Source organism: Cryptotermes secundus, unplaced genomic scaffold, assembly GCF_002891405.2.
Source record: "Cryptotermes secundus unplaced genomic scaffold, Csec_1.0 scaffold5876, whole genome shotgun sequence".
NCBI lineage: Eukaryota > Metazoa > Arthropoda > Insecta > Blattodea > Kalotermitidae > Cryptotermes > Cryptotermes secundus.
This window is the reverse complement of record NW_019723070.1, coordinates 10,598-33,799: the sequence shown is the minus strand read 5'-3', so window position 1 is coordinate 33,799 and position 23,202 is coordinate 10,598. Positions and strand designations below refer to the sequence as shown.

The following is a 23,202-nucleotide window of genomic DNA, read 5'->3' as shown; positions in this document are numbered from 1 at the left end:
CAGCCGCATTATGGCCCTGGGTTCGACTCAGCCTTTAACAGAAATGAGTATCATGCATTTTCCTGGTGGGTAAAGGGTGGCCGACGAGTAAGGCTGACAAACTCACTGCAATCTGTGTGCCGATTGTCTTCCTTGAGGCAAGCAACAGTTATATTAAAGGGATAAGGGCGAAATAATGTCTTTGCCTGTATTGTTGGAGGTAATGTTTACCTGGGCCTGAATGGGAACCTTGGTCCCTCAGCCCTTTCACATGCTGTGCAACTTGAGCTTTCCTGTGCCTTGTATCTCAACATCCGTAGGTTGTTGTCCTGAACACAGCACATTGTTTGGTTTAGTGCTACCATTCTCTGAGAGCAACTGCTAGGTACGCTTCTAATGGGATAAAGCAATTAGGCTTCACGCTCTTCGTCTAAATGCTTTACTTGCACAGGGTAATTTTGTTTGCACAGTCGGTGGCTGTTATCAGTTTACGTTCCTTTAATTCGTCTAACCTTAACCTAGCACAAAACTGCTTAGCTATATTCATTAACAAATACTCACATTCTGGCCATGTAAATGTAAATTTAAACTCAGTATTCCTTATCTTAATTGGTAGGGGCAAAATATGGTTCACACTATATTTCACATTATTAATTGGCGGTAGTCTAATCATATAAACAAAATACTTAATTGTCCTTCAAAAATACAGCAAATTCACTAATTCTCAAACTAAGTTATGGTAGGCTACACTCAACTGAATTGGCAATGTCACGTCCCTCGAAATGTCAGCTTCATTTATGTCTTCTGATTCAAGATCTGCGCTGGTGTATTGACATGTGGCTGAAGTTGTGCCCTTTTGAGACTATATAATGGCTTCAATTAAAATTTCGTAATCCCGTCTACATTCGCCCAAAAGCTCTGTGTACTTGTGCCGAATGCTCATTTAGCGCAAGCAGCATGGAAGTAGAAGTAAACATTCCCTTTATCTCACCATCGTGTTCAGTAACATGTCAGGCCGTGTTCTCCATCCTGTTTGTTAGTATCCTCTCGTTCGCATATACGTCACGTAATGTATTCATAGATCTTAAAGTCGATTTTACCACTGCTATCTGTTCTTCGGAAAGTTTAAAAAAAATAGCCTGTTCCCTCTCTAAGTTCGAAATTTTGTCTCTGTAATATGATGCATTATCACTGTCCATAGTAAGAAACAAGATTTTGCTAATTCCACCAATAGAGTTAAAACGCAAATGAATTGCTTCTTCCTCGATTCTGGTTAACTATTTTACAAGTAGTTTCAAGCTTTCTACTTCCTCAACCTGTCTATCCAAATACCTCATGCTTTTCATATACAGAGAAATTGATCCAGAACACGTGGTCGTGGTCCTTGCAAAAATGTATCTATAAACTAGCATACTTCTTTACCATTTCCAAATTTTTATTACCCTCTTCCAGATTTACATACGTGAACTTTTCCATTCCGTGTTCTACAGCTGTGCGGAACCTGCGTCGTAATACAGGCCTAGGGATTCAGTGTACTTTTCTATGGTGACGTCGACAGAAGCTGTCTGTTTAACAAGAGTGTGCTGCAGAGGGTCCACAGTCAGGCAGGCATGGCCCTGAAATCAGCCAAATAACAGTGTTAGTCTGTTGCCATTTACCTTGATAGTATTGCTCTTGTTCCTTGGAAATATTAATGTAATATTTACGTCATAGACGTCTACTACTTCGTAAGGTCCTATCCAAGGGGGTGAGAGTTTCAGTGACTTAACTCTCCTAACCCTTTCCTCTTGAAGTAAGACTTTATTTGTCCAAAACTGAAAACAAAGGAATGTTTACAGTTTTGTCTTGCTGTTCCTTAGTTCGTTCCATCGTAGCTATCAGTTTGCTCTTAGCTAATTCGTAACTGGACTGAGCCTAGACTGCAGTTCCCTTATGTACTTATCATACGTATAAGGCATGTCTGGGGCTCCCTTCTATAATGCGCCAGGTATATTCGGCTTCCTGCCGAACATCAGCTCATGCGGCCTGATGCCTCTGAAGGTGGGTCGTGTGATGGGTGACTTCACTGTGGGAAACATATATTTGTTAGGCAACCGTGATACTAGGCACTCCACCCCCCCCCCCTTTCCGTATGATTCCATTCTGATCTTTCGAGATCGCCTCGCGCCGGGAATCATTGTAATTACCGTGCTAACCATATCAGCTTAGTGAATTGTTATCACAGAAATGCGTGTTCGGGGCTATTCGTTGGAGTTTGGGAGCGTTTAGCCAACCGTTACTTAGCGATGGATGACTTCATTGTGGGAATATTATTTACCCAGCCGTAATGGTAATGGACGTTTACGTCGACTTCGCTATTTCGGTTTCTCTGGAAGATATGTGGACAATTGATCCTGCATGAACTACGTTTCCTACTTTAGCTATCATGGACCAACCTTGAGCAAAATCAATCAGCAAGCTCCTCAACCCACTCGCCCACGTAACTACAAACTGAATGTTTTGGGTAATTTCAATAAATTATTTTTCAGTATAATGTTTCAATAAATTTTCAAACTTAATGTACAAAGAACATTTATTCAAATAAAAATCCTAATTTAAATCTGTTTAACCACGTTAATCCACGGAACCAAGTTTCCCCAATCGCTTTTTCTGACAAATTTAACAACATTTTACGTAATCCTCGATTTCTCGTTTCATACCTGGCCAAGATACAAACAGCTTTATTCTTTCATATATCCTATTCATTCCTAAATGACCGTCTGTCGGGATTTCATGCATTTCTCTGAGAACACTCGCCTTATCTTCCTGGCTGGCTCTTGCTTTGTTACCTTCGTTTTCGAAACTGGTGTAGTAACATGGATTCTGATGAGTGAGTCTGCATTTTTGTTCTCTCAACTTTTCTTATACTGTACTTACGCATGTATAGGCCGCAACACAATTTTCAGACAGAAATTATAGAAAAAAAAATTTCTTGGAACATTATTTCAGGAGTATTACACCCTGCATTACTAATTATGAATATAATTTTTTTAAATGAAGTGTGAGTTCGAATATTTCGAATATAAGCCGCACCCCAGTTTTCCTCTTGAATTTTTGGCAAAAAATGTGCTGCCTATACATGCGGAAATACGGTAATTCACTTCGTAATAGAGTTCCTCGAGCTTTAAGCTCTATCTTTAGTGTCTCGAACTCGAATCCTTCAAACTGAATATTAATATCACGGAACGGTGATCTGTGACTATGGTAAAATTCCTACCGTACAGATTTTGTCGAAAGTGTTTGATTCCCCAAACAATAGCTAACAATTCCTTTTCTACTTCTGGGTAATTCCGTTCTGCACCCTTGCGTTAGCATAGTTGGTTGAGGGGCTATGCTACAAGCTGGAAATGTTGCGGGTTCAAGTCCGATGAGGCCACTGGATTTTTTTCAATTGACCTAATACTTTCAGCCGCACTATGGCCTTGGGATTGACAGCCTCTAACAGAAATGAGTACCAGGAATTAAATAATTTTCCTGGGGAGTAAAGCGCGGCCTTTACGGCCTTTACTATTTAAAGTTCTACTAGCACAAGCTATGGAACGGCCTATCTGTGGATCCTAGACTTAACACTGTTCAGTGTCTTCATTATTCGCATCTGTAGTTAGCAAGAAAGGTCGCGTGAAATCAGAGTACTGAAGCAACGGTTCAGTTATTACGCATTCCTTTAAGGTATTGAAAGCCTTGTCCGTTTTATCATCCCACACATAAGGCGTGTTCTTTTTCAACAATTGTGTCAAGGGTTCAGCTATTTGCTAAAATTGGACAAAAACCGTGAGCAGTAGCCTGCCAAACATAAGAAGCTTTTTAGCGTCCATGTGGATGTGGGAACTGGGAAATTCCTGACAGCTTCTACCTATTTCTTATCAGGTTTTACACCGTCTTAATTACATGTTATAAAAATGCTACTTCACATTTATCAGGTTGCAGTTCTAAGTCGTATTTTCTCATCCTACGCAAAACTTCCCTTAATTCGTCGTCCATAAAGAAGAGTATGAGTTTCAGCCGTAAGGAGCATGTAAGGGGTGGGCCATAAAAACCGGTCCCCGCATATCGACCTATTACTTTGTATTCACAAAGAATTACGAAGTGTAGACTCCTCAATACTGGAAAAGGCGGACACAGAATAAACAAGTAGGGTAGACCCTGGTGCATGGCACACGCTCAAGTCTCGCAAAATTAAGCGGCGCTTGAATATACAGAATGTTTAAAAAAAAGCTTTACATTTTTATAAAGTTTATATAAATTTATACAGAGGGTATAAACAACGCTTTGAACTGTCATAATGTAGCAAAAAACAGAGTTTCACGCACGTGATACTGTAGTACCTAATACCGCCACCGCGAGCGCTCCCTCAGTTGAAATCAAGATGGCTACTTTCACATATGCGGAGCGTGCTCGTTGTGTTTTTTGGTTCGAAGAAACGAAGCTTGATACACAAGTTCAAAGGATATTTCGCACTCAGCATCGCAAGGAACCTCCCAGTAGGCCTACAATTTACTCCTGGCACAAGAATTTTGTTCAGACCGGATGTTCTGTGCGCCATGACAAGCCACCCGGTCGGCCACGTGTTTTCTGACGCTACAGTGGAACAGATTAGGGAGAACTTCGTTCGAAGTCCACGAAAGTCAACGCGATGTGCGTCTCGGGAAACTGGTATTCCAAATGTTACTGTGTGGCGAGTGTTACCAAAACGTTTACACTTAAAAGCGTACGCATTATCCATCGTTCAACACCTTACGGGATGCAGATGTTCGTAAGGAATTCTGTATGCAGATGTTTCATCGGATACAAGACGATGAGAAGTTTCTGGACTCCATAATTTCCAGCGATGAGAGCACGTTTCATGTCAGCGGATGTCACTGTCATGTCACTGCAGGATCTGGGGCAGCCAAAATCCACGTGTCTCCCTGGAACATGTTCGTGATAGCGCAAGGTGAACGTGTTTTGCGCCCTCAGTAAAGAAAGAGTGTACGGCCCCTTCTTCTTCATGGAGATGCCCAATGCCGGTATCGTATATCTGAACATGCTCCAAGAGTTCCTCATTCTACAGTTAGACGAAGATGACCAAGAAGGGCGCATTCACTTCCAGCAAGACGGCGCGCCCCCTCATTACCTTGGAGAAGTGCGCGAGTACCTCAACGCCAGTTTCCCAGGTCGGTGGATTGGTAGTGCGGCTCCGATAGCATGGCCACCTAGTTCCCCGGATCTCACTCCCCTGGATCTTTTCTTATGGGGTTCGTTAAAGATCGAGTGTTCATACCATCTTTGCCTGCAGATGTCGTTGAACTCCGAACTCGAATTACTGCCTCAGTTGCAGAAGTGACGCCAGAGATGCTACGTAGCGTGTGGCAAGAGACTGACTACAGGTGGGACGTCTGCCGCATTACCAATGGAAGTCACATTGAACCATAACTATTCGAGGTAAACTCGGCGTTTTTGCTACATTATGACAGTTAAAAATGTTGTGTATGCCCTCTGTATAACTTTATATAAGATTTCAAATTTATAAAGCTCTTTTTGAAACACCCAGTATATTACAGTTAGAAATTTGCAAGAGCATGTGATACGATCTTTATCAGTCCATTTCCCAAACTCACAAACGAATGCAGGGTATGTAACTTACCTCTCATACTGCAAGCAACTTCTGATAGATATTTGCACTGATATTTAGTGGTGGGAATTAGTATACAAATGTGTTACGATCGGTTACATTTCTCCATCAGAAGAAATATATAAAAATTACGATTCACATATTATAAAAATTAGATTGTCACATTTATTAGTGACTATAGAAAGGGGTTGGTTTTGTTGAATAGATGTATTGACCACTTAGGGGTTGTAACTAAAAATAACTAACACTCTTACTGATTTCTGCACAACAAATATCTCCACACCAAGTCTTCTTAGTCTGCTTTCAAAAGTCGTCACTTAGTAAGGTGAAAGAAAAGGTAAAGCTATCTCTGTAACAGGTCGTGGAGGCCCATAGGTTTGTGAGACGTCGAGGCTCACATATTTTTAGACAATCGGCTCACTGATGGCGGTGAGGTCGTCAGCCTTACGAACCGGCCTCCTTTACCTCCCAAGTAGATTCCTGGTATTAATTTCTGTTAAGAGCTGAGGCGAACCGCACTGCCATAGTGCATCCGAAATTATTATGTCAATTTTTAAATCCAATAACCTAATCGGAAATCAAACTCGCAGACTTCCCACTCGTATCAAAGTGTCTCTTAACAGTTCCCAACAATGGCCATTCCTCTATAGTGTTTTCACTAGACGTTTCCTGTAACGAATCTTAACAATGGAGATTCTTCAACTTCCGTGGTCATGTTGTTGCCTTCTGGCTAACGCTCCACACTGAAATCTGAACTGAACCACTTTGCAAGGCTCGAACAGAAGACACTTTTTCCTTGCTAAAATTGGTACCTCTGGTGATCCTTGCGAACTTACCACGAAATCACCAGTGGACCATGGGGCTGGGGTAGGATAAGTGCTGATGGTACGTTCACCTGCAAAGCAATGTCTACACTTCACACCTTGTCCACATGTGATGGATAGAGCAACAAGAAAACGTATCGTCACTCTCTGCGGATCTCATGACCACAAAGGGGAGGGGAAACAGGCTCATGAATTGGTTCTCCGGAGAATCACTAGTCTCTTAAAGATGCGGCACGGCTGCTTTGTTGAATATACCCTTGAGAACGGCTACAACCCGACCCACTGCAACATCGTCAGCGACCTTATCCATGATGGCAGTAACCTCCCCCGCCCCCAACAACAAGAATTGGTGCTCGATACAAGTTCCAAAACACAAACAGCCGTCCCCTGCTTCCAGTTGTGCTGCCGCCATGACCAAACAGATTAGTGCCGACATACTAGAAATATTCTCCGAATTTAATCTGCTCTGAAATTCTTTGTCAATGTAATTTGTATTTCTTGGCGACGCCTCCGAATAAACCTACTTATTCATCCGGTGTTGACCATGCCTTTCCGAGAAAATGACAGATAAACTGAAATCCTTATACGGTTCTCGGATAATCATTTATGGAGTCATTCAAGGCCATTTCTGCAAAGGCCTCGCAAGTGAGATGAAAATGGAAAATAATTTCTCACGATTAAACATACTTACAGGCGAAATGACGGAAGAATCTCGATTTGTTGCCTGGTAATAAAAGACTTTTTTTATTTAGATAATATTAGCAATCAGAATTACATTTGATTCTATAAGCTAATTAGCTGTAGCATTCCCCGTGACGTGGAGAGGGCTTATCCAGAGATAAGTCCTCGTTAACCCTCTCTCAGGTCGTCTGGCCAATTCCTTTTTAGTCTTGGTCCATTGTGTGGTTCCAGTAACGGTTGAATTAGTACGTTCTCATGTCCTTCTGTTTTGTTGAGGTATCTTGTGCTTTTCCCTATTATGACTTCCTTTACTAGCGGCACTTTCGGGTCTTCATGGAGTGTTATATTGGAAACATACCGTGGGGCGTTAGTAATCATACGTAGTATCTTTGACTGACATCTTTGGATTATGGAAATATTGGTTTTGCTAGCACATCCCCATATTTCCACTCCATATACCCAAATTGGTTTTATTGTTGTTTTGTAAAGTAAGATTTTGTTCTCTAATGAGAGCCTGGAATTTCTTCCAATTAACCAATGCATCTCTCTGATTTTTAAATCAATCTGTTTGCGTTTTTTATTAATGTGTTCCTTCCAGGTTAGATGGTTGTCTCGATGAATACCTAAGTATTTTGTGCTGGCTGATTCAGATATTTCTATGTTATTAAAAAACTGCAGGACATTGTTCTCTTCTTAGACTGAAGTTTACTTGCAGTGACTTGGTTTCGTTGATTTTTATTTTCCATGTATTTGTCCACTCTTGTATTTGAGTTAGATGATTTTGCAAAGAGAAGGTAGCTATTGCTGGATCTGTGTTGGCCGAGAGGATCACGGTATCATCCGAAAATGTGCCCATTTTTGTGTTGGCATTGACTGGTAGGTCTGCTATATACGGTAAATAAAGTGGTGGGCCTAAGACACTGCCTTGTGGTACACCTGATTTTATTGCATAATTGTTAGATATGCTATCATTGATTCTCGTTCTGAACTCTCTGCCTTTTATATAGGATTATAGTAAGTGGAAATAAGTGATGGGGAGATATTTTTTATTTTGTACAGTAGTCGTGGATACCATACTTTATCAAAGGCTTGAACATGCATCGAGGAAGACTGATGTGCAGTATTCTCTATTTTCTAATGCTTGGTGTATTTTGTGTGTTATTCTGTGTATCTGCTGTACAGTGGAGTGGTTTTCTCTAAAACCAAATTGATGTGATGGTATCCATTCTTCTGTATTTGGGTCAGACCTTATTCTTTTTAAGAGAAATCTTTCGAGGAGTTTAGATATGATGGGTAATAAACTTATAGGACGATAGGATGACACACTATTAATATTTTTGCCTGGTTTGGGGATCGGGATTATTTCTGCTGTTTTTAGCTGGTTTGGCCAGTATTTATGTTTGAGAATAGCATTAAATATGTATGTGAGAAGTACGAACACTTTTCTTGACATTTCTTTTAACATTATTGGAGTCACTTCGTCATTGCCAGGTGCTTTTCCTGAATTTAGGAATGCTATTACGTTTTGCACTTCTTTAACTGTAACAAATTTTATTTCTGGTACCATAACGCTGATATTTTCAGATATTTGCCTTTCTATTTCTTTATCAGTCTGGTCATCATATGGTGTAAAAACTGTAGCAAGATATTCAGCAAACATAGCAGCTTCTACTTCATCACTTCTTGCCCACAATGTTTGCGGCGCAATTTCATTTCTTATAGGATGTCTTTGAGTTTCCAGATGGTATTGTCATATCTGTTGAGGCTGGTTGTATGGTTAGAGATGGATCTTTCTCTTGCCTCTTTAATTTTACACTTCAGCCTGTTACTTATATGGTTATATGTTGTTTTATCTATTGGTACTTGACTTCTCCGCCTTCCTCTTGTTCTTGTTCTTCTCAGCTATGAGTTTTTAATTTCAATTGGAACATTCCTTGTGTTATTTTCGAAGGTGATCTTAGGTGTAGCATCTTGGGTTGCCTGTTTTATAGTGTTGAATAGAGAGGTTAGTGCGCTGTCGATTTCTATTGGGCTCTTGAGTCTCACATTTAGATTTATATCTTCTTGTAGTTTCATCCTGTATTTTTCCCAATTTGTTTGTTGTTGTTGTTGTTGTTGTTGTTGTTGTTGTGCAGTTTACTTCTTGGTGTTTTGTGAAAAGCGNTAGCATGACTAATGACAGTGGCTATAATTGGTGTGTGATCTGAAGAGAGATCGAGACTGCGTACCACATACATGTACTCTGAAGAAATTCCATTAGTAACGAAGAAGGCCAAGAGGTCAGGGATTTTGTTGGGATTTGTTGGTCAATATGTCGACGTGCTTGATGACAAGTGCAAATATTTTTGCTCTTGTAGTGTTTTCCATAATTCTCTGCTTCTGGTCTTTTTTGACGAGATCCCCACAATGTGTTCTTGCCATTATAATCTCCGCCTGCTACAAATATGCGTCCCAGAAATCATTAAAGTTCTCTTTTTTGGTGATATGTTTTGGTAGACAGTAAACTGCAGCAACAGTTAACTCGTATAGGGTCATCTTTACTTTTATCACTGGGGCCTGTAGGTGATTTAATTTGTACTTGGGGAGCTCATTATGCTTAATGGATCTTTTTATTAATATAGCAGTTCCTCCATGTGCTGTAGTGTCGGGATGATTAGTGGAGTAGGTTAAATACTTTGGTATATTGAAGTAAGATCTATCAGTGAAATGAGTTTCACTTATCAGCATAATGTCTATGAAGTTGTGTTGAAGGAATATCTCTAGTTCATATTTTTGCTGCAGAAGGCCGTCGGCGATCCATAGTGCAATTCTGAGGAATTTAATTGATTTTAGATATTAACGTTGATACAATGCTCTTTTGTTGGGTGAGTTGTTGCAACATTGCTAAAATTCTTCAAGAAATTTGGTTAACAAATTAGTTGTATTCGGGTTGTTAATATTGTGATATGTTGCGCAATGGAGGGCATCACCACCCTCACCCCGCGGTGACGACACAGCGTCAGACAACAGCGCAACTCATTATGTAACAGGCAAGCACTGCGGCTGTATAAAGGAACTACAGAGCCGCCGCAGTTCATTAAAGTGCACCAGCCGCTGAAGTTAGTTCTCAAGTCAGCAGTGAACCAGTTCTCAAGGCAGCAGCCCACAGTTGGAGTATAGCAGCGTTCGCGGAAAGAAGAACCGGACGTGTGTGTAATTCCGTAATTTGGAGTGTGTGATACAGGGACACTTACGTAGCTCCCGTATTGTGAATAATGTAGACGACTGAAGGCAGAGTGAAGAGATTATCGCGACTAGGTTTATAAAGTGTGAAACCCCACAAAAGTGTAAACAGATTATTGCGAATAGGGTTATAAATTGTGAACCCCAGCAACATTATTATAATTAATTGTAGCCGATACTTGAAGGTTCTTAAATAAACCAATTAACAATGCGAACAGCGTTTTCAGTAATGAAACACGTGCCAGTATTTTCCCTTGCTTCACCCAAGTATGTGATGTTTTGTTCTTGGTTTCTCTTCCCTCTAAGGGCTCCTGAATAAGTGATTCCTGGTTGTAACTGAGCTGGTTGACTTTGAGTTAGTGCGTGGTGTTGGATGTTTAGTCTATTGTTAGTATTATTTGGTTGCTTCAATAAACTGTGATAATATTCACATCCTCTGTAATTAGACGGATGTGCACCTCCAAAGACTACACATTTTGCAGGCGTGTTTCTAGAATTTTGTCAGCTCTGTGTGCTGTGGGACTGACCGCATTTTACACATACATACGGTTTGTTACAATATGATCTTGTATGGCCATATTGTTGGCATCGCATGCACTGTGGGATCGCTTTGGCCTTTCCTGGAGGTTCTACTACAATTGTTTTGTTTTGTAGTCTTGCTAGTTTGTAGATTTCTTTGTTGATAGTGTAATAAAAGATAAATCAATTTTTCCATACATTGTTTCAGGCAAATTTGACTCTTCTCGGCATCCTGCTGATGATTCTGATTTTAGCTGTGTCAGCTGTCCTGCATGTGACTGGTAAGTAACATATTGTCACGTGTTAGTGATTAGACACTGGGTTTGGATTTATTACTTGATTTACTGAACAGTTATGACTCGTAACTACAAATGATTATAATAATCTCATTAATTTACACACACTCCAAATAAATAGGGCACACACAAAAACTTCGCAGTTTGTTATAGTCTTCACTGGTAGTTGCTAGGTAACATCAAAGTCAAGTCACATCGCGACCGACGATCGGTCAGTCCGTCTGTTTTGATTTCTGAACCCCTCTGGGGTTCATGACCAAGTCTTAGTTACTTACAGACAGTTACGGTTTTTTTGATATGGGTCGGCCTCTCTAATGAGAGGACAGATCTCACATTTGTCGAAGTCATTGTCCGTCTATTGTCAGTATATTCTGATTGTTTGCAGGTTTACATGTATAGTACATAATGTAATAACATATATAGCAGCTGTGAAGTCCTTAATTCCCAATCCAAGATCCCATCCTTTTCACCCATTCATTATACATAATCTGCAGAGTCCTATCAATATATATATTCAGTATGTACTGGCTCGCGAGTGAATTATGCCCAGTGGCGTAACTCATACTCGCTTTTGTTTTCAATTAGATATCATTTGAATTCTTGTATTGGGGTTATACTCGGGTCTCTCTTGTAGAGTTAGGACGGTGTATCTTTTCAGTCTATGTGTAGTTTCGCTATTGTCTAACATGTTCACTGCTAGTGCATTTGTGTGCTTTTCTAATTTTCTTAAGAATTTGGTATTCCACTTTCTTTACTTCACTGAGCACTGTTTTCATTTGCAGATCTTCATGGATCCTGTGGTTGTTTACGTACAAAGGTGCGTTCCAATGTGTCGGAGGGTCTTCCATTGAAAGCACTGGAGGATTTCGATGGTTGAACTCTTTCCTTTTGGTGATGATGTGCTTTTCTCATCTCATGCTTCTATCGAGATGCATGCCCAGATATTTCACTTCTCTGTGGGGTGGTTCAAAATGGTGCATTTGCACGATCGGGCAGGTTTGGTTGTGTAGGATTAATGTAATTTTCGTATATTTGCTTCGATTTATTTTAATTCTACATTTCTTCCCCTAATCTTATTCACGGTGGCTTGGAGTTTCACTGAGGCTATAGCTGGACCTTCATGTGTGGCTAAGATTGCTGTAACATCCGCGAAGGTGGCAGTTGATGTGTTGTCTGACGTCAGGAGGACGCTTTCATAGATAAGAAATATGACAGGTCCTGAGACACTTCCTTGTGGTACATCTGCTTTTGTTTTTCTTAAGTTTTTGGTTTCGTCTTTGAATTTTTCTTGAGAGGGTCCATCTCATTAGTGCATGAACTGACTCCCAACTTTGCGACAGACACACGGACGAGTCTGGCTCATTGGAACTTGAGCCGAGTCAGACTCGTGAACCAGACTCATACGTGTATGGGCCCATTTGGATGTGATTCCAATATTCAGTAGTCTGCATAGGGAAGGTTTCTCTGATTCTGAACAAGAGGCCTGCGTGCCATACTTTATCATACGCTTGTGTGATGTCTGGGATCGCCGCATAGCAGTACAGTTCCTCTTTTTATTTGTGCAATTCCGAGTATACTTGTTCTATGGTAGAGTGTCTCTGTCCGGGAGGAGTCGGGTTTCTTCTACAACCTGGCGTAATCTCTTGAGTACTGCTCTTTCGAGATTTTGTACTTTACTGGGAGTAGGCTCGTAGGTCTATATGAGCTGGCTTCCGCCGCGGTCTACCAGATTCCGGAACCACGTGATCTGCGTGACTTTCCATTGAACTGGCGAATATCCTGTCCTGATAGTCGAGTTACATTTAATGTGTAACATGTTGCGCGTACTGTTGTGTGATTCATAACCCACAGATACGATATCCCCTTTCACCAATGACACTATCAATAGATGAATGCACACTGTTTATACTGTAATTCTAAGCAAAAAACAATGGATCCACAGTTGCTAGCATACATAATTTGATATTAAATATGGGTTAGAGTAGACTGTGTCATAACACAGGTGGTTAGTATCTCACCCATGTTCTTTCACCGGGTTCCATCCCAGAAAATGCCTCTTAATGTTTGTGACGGACAAAGTGGCACTGGGCAGGGGTTTCTCTGTGTGCTCCAGTTTCTCCTACAAGTTCTCATTCCACCATTTGCCCCATGCCTACTCTATATTTCAGAGAATTTTGAAATTTTTGAATTAATATCCGACTTTTCGTGTAATTGGGAGCCAGTACGTGTAGTTACTTTCGATTGCACTCATCTAAACAGGAAGTGAAATAGCGCCGTGGGTTTTACGGGATTGTCATGCTATGAAATTGCCTGGGCATTCCCTACGCTTTTAAACAGAAGAAATTAGCATTACTGTAACAATTGAGATATTTGGAGTGTAAATGTGCATCTGTGTAGCATTCTCATATCGTTTTATTTATTATTTTTCAGCTTTGATTGCATGGCATTTCATATACGATAATGAAGGATTAAAGGTAAGTTTCAGAAAAGCGATGATTTATGCATAACCTCTACCTAATGTCTAAGTAGCCAACTACAAAGCAATAACAATTTTGGGTAAATGATGCATTGGAAAGTTTTCTGAGAGAGAGATTCATTCAAATTTCCTCGAAAGGATTTGGAAAATAATAAATTTCCATATATTTAGAAAGGTATCTTCAGAAATTTAGTCACTTGATCAGTAGATGAGTTCCCAATAGAATTAATTCTTATACATTTCTTCTACTGGTTTTTTTCCAGCTGGAGCGTGCATTTATCATCGCTGCAGTGTTCCTGGTAACAGGATATTTCTTTTACGTCGTGGTAAGTTCCCTGACAACTGATTCTTTACTTATTAAGCATTACTGCCTCTAGGCAATGTGCCGAAATATATACAGGGTGTGCCAGGGAGAATGTGCCAGATTTCGGGAGGGTGTTCCTTAAGTTAAAGTATGCCAATATAACCCAAAACACCTATGTCCAAAGTTAAACGTTTACGGAGATAATTGCAAGAGAATTGTTAAAATTTGTTAGATGTTACACCATTGTTGATACATATTAAAAATAGAAGGAATATGTTGTTTCTGTAATGTTAAAATGTACGTAACAATCTAAATTATTAGTGACATGAAGCCATTTAATTGAACTACAAAACAAATTCGAACACCATTTCATATTTGTCGTTAGGGTTCCAAGCACTATACATGACACAGGAATGGCAGACACTAACGTAACACGGCTGCCTGCACATTCTAGTATGCGAGTGTATGCGGCTAGTGTGAGCCGTCATCACCACACTGAAGGACAAACATCGATAAAATATGTCAGCTGACAGGTACAGTGCCTGGAACCGCCAGAAGACCACACTTATCTCCGTAACCGTTCAAGTTTGGACATAGGTGTTTTGGGTTATATCGGCATAATTTAACATAAGGAACATCCTCCCACCGTCTGGAATATTCCTCTTGGGACACCATATATATATATATATATATATATTACATTTATTTTGTGAATCTTACAGTAACTCAAAAATATTAACAGACATTTATTTCTGTTCACTAGAAAAAATGGACAACTTCCTTAAACGAACTAACCATTCGGTATGCACGGTTCCAGAATCATCACATTGTATACTTTTATCAAAGTTGTCCAACTTAAATGCACTAAATCTATATACTATCCTCCTATAGATGATGCAGTTATTATTAGCCCATTTCTATTGTTGTTCCTGCCATCATTATCGTTGTTATTTTCAATGTAAGCTTAATTTAATGTACGTGTGGGTTTCAGAATGGTTTAGAAATATTTATTTATGGCTAAGTAAAGACCTAAACGTCTGTTCACATTGAAACCAGACTGACTTCACATTTCATGCTGCTGTGTTTAAAAGCATAAACATGTTAGATTTTGGCAGTTCTTTGTTTTGCACTAATTTACATTAAGTAAGGAAAAATTTAATGTGTAAACAGTTCATACGTGAACTCTCAAAGTCGGTACAATTGATAGAAACAAGAACTTTGTGGGATTGATTCTCACGCAAATGACTCTGTATCAGTTGCTGTGGATGTGTGCCGTTGATCGAGATGAGAAGGCACTAACGGATTTTCAGTAGATAATTAGTTTTAATGTTGCTGTCATGGCCTTGTTGAAAGACAGATTTTACCCTATATATTTATTATCACGTGTAGGGCAGTACGCGTGACGAAAATAACGGGTTCTAGTTGGATGATTGGTTTCCTTAGCACTTCGGTTACAATTTATCTTAATAAAAATTAGTAGAGTGCTTTCGATGATTTACACTTTATAATTGGCTGTTACACACATACAGTAGTCCTCTCCTCGTAACGCAGTTAAACACAGAAAGTAGCAATATCACACTCCAGATATCACAGTACTACAGTACGCATAAAGTCTTCGACGTCTATTAATATTTCACAGCTGAATCCTCAAAACTCCTTTCCATAACGGCTTCGTGTCCTTGGCTCGGTCTCTCAGCTGCGACTAACTGCAAACGATCTTCACTCTGCTGTATAAAACTTCGGCACAGTTACGGACCTACAGTAAACGCATATCACGTGATCGCTATCCAACAGAAAACACGGCCTCCTCTATTGTTGCGTAACATTGCAATGAACTGCTTACCAAGAATCTTGCCTTCGCTGTAACTAGTTAGCAACTCGTTGCTAGCAATAGGTGTACATGTAACATTGCTCCCAACTTAATGTTATTCGTCCGAAATAGCCTACAGGCCTGCTATCTGTTCTTTTCAAGTATTACTTCTGGCTTCCCCACCAATATCCTATTAGCATTCTTCTCCTCACCCATTCGTGCTATATGCCCTTTCCATCTCATCCTACGTGAGTTGATCGTTCTAATTTTACTTGGAGGAGAGGACAAGTTACGAAGCTCCCCATTAAGCAGTTATCTCCTACCTCCTGTCACTTCATCTCTCTTCGGTCCAAATATTATCCTCAAGACCCTCAGCCTCTGTTACTCCCTTATGACAGAGACCAAGTTTCACACAGACAGAACCACAGACAAATTTTCATTTTTGTATATCCTAAATTTTATGTTTCTAGACAGCAGACGGGTAGACAGAAGTTTCTGAACTGAATGGTAGCAAGCATTACCCGATTTCAATCTCCTCATAACTTGCTCTTGAATCAGGTTTTGATTTGTTACAATTCTTCCCAAATATGTGAACTGTGCCACATTTTCAAAACATCTGTTACCTAATTTTATGTCAAGATCTTCCCCTAAATTCTGGTGACAAGACAGCAACATATACTTTGATTTCTCTGCCTTCAGTTCTAGAGCACTCTTCTTAGTAGCATCAGTTAAAGCTTCTTTGTTTCTCTGTGATGTATCTATGTTATCACCCAGCAGAATCACATAATCAGCGTAGGCTAGCAGGTGATGTCCTGCCTTGTTTTCGTCGACCTTCCCATTTTAATACAGATATATACCTATGCTTCATAAATTTTAAACAAGCTAATGATACCATAATAAGGAAGAAATTAAAGATGATTATGTTCACTTTTGATATTTCAGCAAAACTATGTAAAATAATTAATTTAACCATGACAGAAACAATCAATCAAGTTAAAATCCAGAACCACTTAACAGAATGCTTTAAGACAAATCAAGGATTAAAACAGGGAGATAATTTGGCAACATCATTATTTAACTTGCTATTGGAATATATGGTGAGAAAATGTAATGTAGACACAAGGAATACAATAGCGTATAAACAAACGCAAATAATGGCGTATGCAGATGATATTATTATAGTAATGAGATCCCTAGGAGCAATGAAGGAGACATATAAAGAAATAAAATCAATAGCAAAAACAACTGGCTTAGAGGTGAATGTAAATAGAACTAAAATGCTGATACACCCCAGAAGGAATCCAAGGCAAACTGGAGAAATTAACACGGAACGGGACGGGATAGAAATAGCTGAAGACTTCATATTTTTGGGATCGAAATTCCAGGAAAACCATGAAATATCAAGAAGAATAAGACTAGTGAATACGGCATATTGATCGTTACTATCAGTTTTTACACCAAAGGATATACACCGAGCGATTAAAACAAAAATATATAAAACAATGATGAGACCGGTGCTTTATTATGGATGTGAGGGTTGGCCGCTAAACAAAAAAGAGGAATCAGTCGTTAATTCTTTCAAGAGGAAAATCCTGAGACGGATTTACGGACCAATAAAAGAGAATTGGATATGGAGAATAAGATATAATAGACAGTTATACAAATTATATAAGGAGCCAGAGATCTCAGTGACAATAAAGCTTAAAAAGATTGCAATGGGCTGGGCATGTACAGAGAATGGATAAGGAGCGTATCCCGAAGAAAATGTTATATAGTACAAATAGGCGGTCGGAGACGTGCTGGGAAACCAAGAACTAGATGGATTGATGTGGAAAAAGATGGGAAGAAGCTAATCGGCGTAAGGAACTGGAAGAGAGCAGCGCAGGAAAGGCTGGAATGGAGGGGCTTGGGAAGGGAGGCCAAGGAGCGTCATCGGGCTGTTGAATGTTTAGTCCCTTGTTAGTGCTATTTGTTTATTTCAATAAACTGTGATAATATTCACATCCTCTGTAATTAGCTGGATATGCACCTCCACAGACTACACATTTTGCAGGCGTGTTTCTAGAATTTTGCAGCTCTGTGTGCTGTGAGACCGACCGCATTTTACACATACATACGGTTTGTTACAATATGATCTTGTATGACCATATTGTTGGCATCGCATGCACTGTGGGATCGCTTTGGCCTTTCCTGGAGGTTCTACTACAATTTTTTTGTTTTGTAGTCTTGCTAGTTTGTAGATTTCTTTGTTGATAATGTAATAAAAGATAAATCAATTTTTCCCATTCATTTTTTTCAGGCAAATGTGACTCTTCTGGGGATCATCTTGGTGATTTCGATTGCAGTTGTGTCAGCCGTCCTGAAGGTGACTGGTAAGTAACATATTGTCACGCGTTAGTGGCTAGACACTGGGTTCGGATTTATTACTTGATTTACTGAACAGTTATGACTCGTAACTACAAATGATTATAATAACCTCGTTAATTTACACACACTACAAATAAATACGGCACGCACAAAAACTTCCCTGTTTGTTATAGTCTTCACTGGTCGTTGACAGATAACATAAAAGTCTAGACACATCGCGACTGAAGATCGATCAGTCCGTCCATTTTGGTTTCTGACCCCCTCTGGGGTTCATGACCAAGTCTTAGTTACTTACAGACAGTTACGGTTTTTTCGTTGTGGGTCGGCCTCTCTGACGAGAGGACAGAACTTACATTTGTTGAAGTCACTGTGCGTCCATTGTCAGTATATTCTGTTTGTTTGCAGGTTTACATGTATAATACATAATATAGTAAAGTACATATAGTAGCTGTGAAGTCCTTTATTCCCGATCCAAGACCCCATCCTTTTCACCCATTCATTATACATAATCTGCAGAGTCCTATCAATATATATATTCAGTATGTACTGGCTCGTGAGTGAATTATGCCCAGTGGCGTAACTCATACTCGCTTTTGTTTCCAATTAGATATTTGAATTCTTGTATTGGGGTTATTCTCAGGTCTCTCTTGTAGAGTTAGGACGGTGTATCTTTTCAGTCTATGTGTAGTTTCGCTATTGTCTAACATGTTCACTGCTAGTGCATTTGTGTGCTTTTCTAATTTTCTTAAGAATTTGGTATTCCACTTTCTTTACTTCACTGAGCACTGTTTTCGTTTGCAGATCTTCATGGATCCTGTGGTTGTTTACGTACAAAGGTGCGTTCCGATGGGTCGGACGGTCTTACATTGAAAGCACTGGAGGATTTCGTTGGTTGAGCTGTTTCCTTTTGGTTTTGATGTGCTTTGGCCATCTCAGGCTTCTATCGAGATGCATGCCCAGATATTTCACTTCTCTCTGGGGTGGTTCAACATGGTGCATTTGCACGGTCGGACAGGTTTCTTTGCGTAGGATGAATGAAATCTGCGTAGATTTGCTTTGATTTATTTTAATTCTCCATTCCTTCGCCTAATCAAGTTTATTCACTGTGGCTTGGAGTTTCATTGAGGCTATCGCTGTACCTTCATGGGTAGCTAAGATTGCTGTAACATCCGCGAAGGTAGCAGTTTTTGTGTTCTCTGTTGTAAGGAGGTCGCTTGCGTAGATAAGAAATAGGACAGGTCCTGAGACACTTCCTTGTGGTACGTCAGCTTTGTTTTCCTTATGTTTTTGGTTTCGTCTTTGAAATTTTCTTGATAGGTTCTATCCGTTAAGGGACCCATACACATACGAGTCTGGCTCGAAGAGCTTCAATTAAATAAATTTCACCATAAGTGCATGAGCTGACTCCTTACTTTGCGATAGACACACGGATGAGTCTGGCTCATTGGAACTCGAGCCGAGTCGGACTCGCGAGCCAGACTCGTACGTGTATGGGACCCTTTAGATGTGATTCCAATATTTAGTAGTCTGCAAAGGGAAGGTTCCTCTGATTTTGAACAAGAGGCCTGAGTGCCATACTTTATCACACGCTTGTGTGATGTTTGGGAGCGCCGCATAGCAGTACAGTTCCTCTTACTATCTGTGCAATTCCGAGTATACTTGTTCTATGGTAGAGTGTTTCTGTCCGGAAGGAGTCGGGTTTCTTGTACTACCTGGCGTAATCTCTTGAGTACTGCTCTTTCAAAGATTCTGTTCTTTACTGGGAGTAGGCTCATAGGTCTATATGAGCTGGCTTCCGCCGCGGTCTACCAGATTCCGGAACCACGTGATCTGCGTGACTTTCCATTGAACTGGCGAATATCCCGTCCTGATAGTCGAGTTACATTTAATGTGTAACATGTTTCCCGTATTGTCGTGTGATTCATAACCCACAGATATGATATCCCCTTTCACCAGTGAGACTATCGATAGTTGAATGCACACTGTTTATACTGTAATTCTAACCTTGGACACAATGGATCCACAGTTGCTAGCGTACATAATTTGATATTAAATATTAAATGTGTCATAGCACAGGTAGTTATTAGCTCACCCATCTTCTTTCACCGGGTACGGACCAAAAAAATGCCTCTTAATATTTGTGACGGAGAAAGTGGCACTGGGTAGGGTTTTCTCTGGGTGCTCCAGTTTCTCCTACCAGTTCTCATTCCACTATTTGCCCCACGCCTGCTCTATATTTCAGAGAATTCCCGCTAGCTTTTTTGAATTAATATCCTACTTTTCGTATATTCGGGAGCCAGTATGTGTAGTTACTTTGATTGCACTCATCTAAACAGGCAGTGAAATAATGCTTTGAGTTTTACGGGGATGCCATCCTGTGAAATTACCTGGGCTTGCCCTGCTCATTTAAAGAGAAGAAATTGACATTACTGTAACAAGTGAGAAATTTGGAGTGTATCTGTGCATCTGTGTAGCATTCTCATGTGATTGTATTTATTATTTTCAGCTTTGATTATTTGGCGATACATTTATGGAAAAGGAGTATTACACGTAAGTTTCAGAAAAGCAATACCTTATGCATAAACTCTAGCTAGTCTCTAAGTAGCTCACTACAAAGCAATAACAATTTTGGCTAAATGATGTATTGAAAAGTTTTCTGAGAGAGAGATTCATTCTAATTTCCTCGAAGGGATTTGGAAAATAATAAATTTCCATATATTTAGAAAGGTATCTTTCAGAAACTTAGTCACTTGATCAGTAGATGAGTTCCCAATAGAATTAATTCTTATATATCTCTTGTACTGGTTTGTGTTCCAGCTGGAGCGAGCGTTCATCATCACAACTAGTCTGATGTTAACAAGCTCCTGTTTTTACTTCGCGGTATGTTCCTTGACAACTTATTCTTTACTTATTAAGCATCACTGTCCTTAGGCAATGGGCCAAATTATATACAGAGTGTCCCGGGAAGAATGAGCCTGAATTCGGGAGGGTGTTCTTTATGTTAAAGTACGCCAAAATAACCCAAAACAACTATGTCCAAAGTTGAATGGATACGGACATAATTGCCAGAGAATTGTGGAAATTTGATAGTTGTTGCACACTTGTTGATACATATTAATACTGGAAGGAATATGTGCTTTCTGTAATGTTAATAATGTTCATAACAAACTAACTTGTTAGTGACATGAAGCCATTAAATTAAACTACAAAAAAAACTCGCACACAATTTTATATTTGTTGTTAGGGTTCCAAGCACTATACACGATACATGAATGGCAAACACTAACGTAACAGGGCTGCCTGCGCATTCTGGTATGCGAGTGTATGCGGCTAGTGTGAGCAGTCATTACCACACTGAAGGACAAACGTCCATAAGACATGGCACCTGACAAGTACAGTGCGTGGACCCGCCAGGAGACCACACTTATCTCCGAAACCGTTCAAGTTTGAACATAGGTGTTTTGGGTTATATCGGCATAATTTAACATAAGGAACATCCTCCCACCGTCTGGAATATTCCTCTTGGGACACCATATATATATATTACATTTATTTTGTGAATCTCACAGTAACTCAAAAATATTAACAGACATTTATTTCTGTTCACTGAAAAAATGGACATCTTCCTTAAACGGATTAACCATTCGTTATGTACGATTCCAGAATCATCACATTGTATGCTTTTATCAAAGTTGTCCAACTTAAATGCACTAAATCTATAGACTGTCCTCCTATAGTTCATGCAGTGATTATTAGCCCATTTCTATTGTTGTTCCTGCCATCATTATCTTCGTTAGTTTCAATATAAGCTTACTTTAATGTAGGTGTGGTTTTCAGAATGGTTTAGAAATATTTATTTATGGCTAAGTACAGACCTAAACGTCTGTTCACATTGAAACCAGACTGACGTCACATTTCATGCTGCTGTGTTTAAAAGCTTAATCATGTTAGATGTTGGCAGCTCTTTGTTTTGCACTAATTTATATTAAGTAAAGGAAAATTTAATGTGTAAATAGTACATACGTGAATTCTCAAAGTCAGTACAGTTGATAGAAACAAGAACTTTGTGGGATTGATTCTCACGCAAATGACGCTGTATCAGTTGCTGTGGATGTGTGCCATTGATCGAGATGAGAAAGCAATAATGGATTTTCAGTAGAAAATTATTTTTAATGTTGCTATCATGGCCTTGTTGAAAGACAGATATTAACCTATATATTTATTATCGCATGTACGGTAGTACGCGTGACGAAAATAACGGGTTCTAGTTGTACTGTAATCCTTGGCACTTCGGTTACAAATTATCTTACTTCAAATTAGTAGAGTGCTTTCGCTGATTTACACTTTATAATTCACTGTTACACACATACACTCATAGTCCTCCTCGTAACACAGTTAAACACAGGAACTAGCAATATCACACTCCAGATATCACAGTACTACATTACGCAAAATGTCTTCAACGTCTATTAATATTTCACAGCTAAATCCTCAAAACTCCTTTCCATAACGGCTTCGTGTCCTTGGCTCAGTCTCTCAGCTACGACTAACTGCAAACGAACTTCACTCTCCCGTATAAAACTTCGGCACAGTTACGGACCTACAGTAAACGCATATCACGTGATCGCTATCCAACAGAAAACACGGCCTCCTCTATTGTTGCGTAACATTGCAATGAACTGCTTACCAAGAATCTTGCCTTCGCTGTAACTAGTTAGCAACTCGTTGCTAGCAATAGGTGTACATGTAACATTGCTCCCAACTTAATGTTATTCGTCCGAAATAGCCTACAGGCCTGCTATCTGTTCTTTTCAAGTATTACTTCTGGCTTTCCCACCAATATCCTATAAGCATTCCTCTTCTCCCCCATTCGTGCTATATGCCCTTCCCATCTCATCCTACTTGATTTGATCGTTCTAATTTTACTTGGAGGAGAGGACAAGTTACGAAGCTCCCCATTAAGCAGTTCTCTCCTACCTCCTGTCACTTCATCTCTCTTCGGTCCAAATATTATCCTCAAGACCCTCAGCCTCTGTTACTCCCTTATGACAGAGACCAAGTTTCGACAGAACCA

At 39.7% G+C, this 23,202-nt stretch overlaps 1 protein-coding gene across 1 annotated transcript in view; it reads left to right on the top strand.

Moving 5' to 3' along the window:
- Window positions 1–4,397: 4,397 nt before the first annotated feature.
- The window catches only part of LOC111861616, a gene marked incomplete at its 3' end in the record, with an annotated part of 21,334 nt that continues 2,529 nt past the window's right edge, over window positions 4,398–23,202 (top strand). Inside the window, exons 1-7 of the mRNA XM_023846321.2 lie at window positions 4,398–5,439; window positions 11,084–11,156; window positions 13,602–13,645; window positions 13,911–13,973; window positions 18,061–18,133; window positions 20,635–20,678; window positions 20,946–21,008. Of these exons, the coding sequence (XP_023702089.1) occupies window positions 11,114–11,156; window positions 13,602–13,645; window positions 13,911–13,973; window positions 18,061–18,133; window positions 20,635–20,678; window positions 20,946–21,008 (330 nt within the window). The remainder of the gene's footprint in view (window positions 5,440–11,083; window positions 11,157–13,601; window positions 13,646–13,910; window positions 13,974–18,060; window positions 18,134–20,634; window positions 20,679–20,945; window positions 21,009–23,202) is intronic.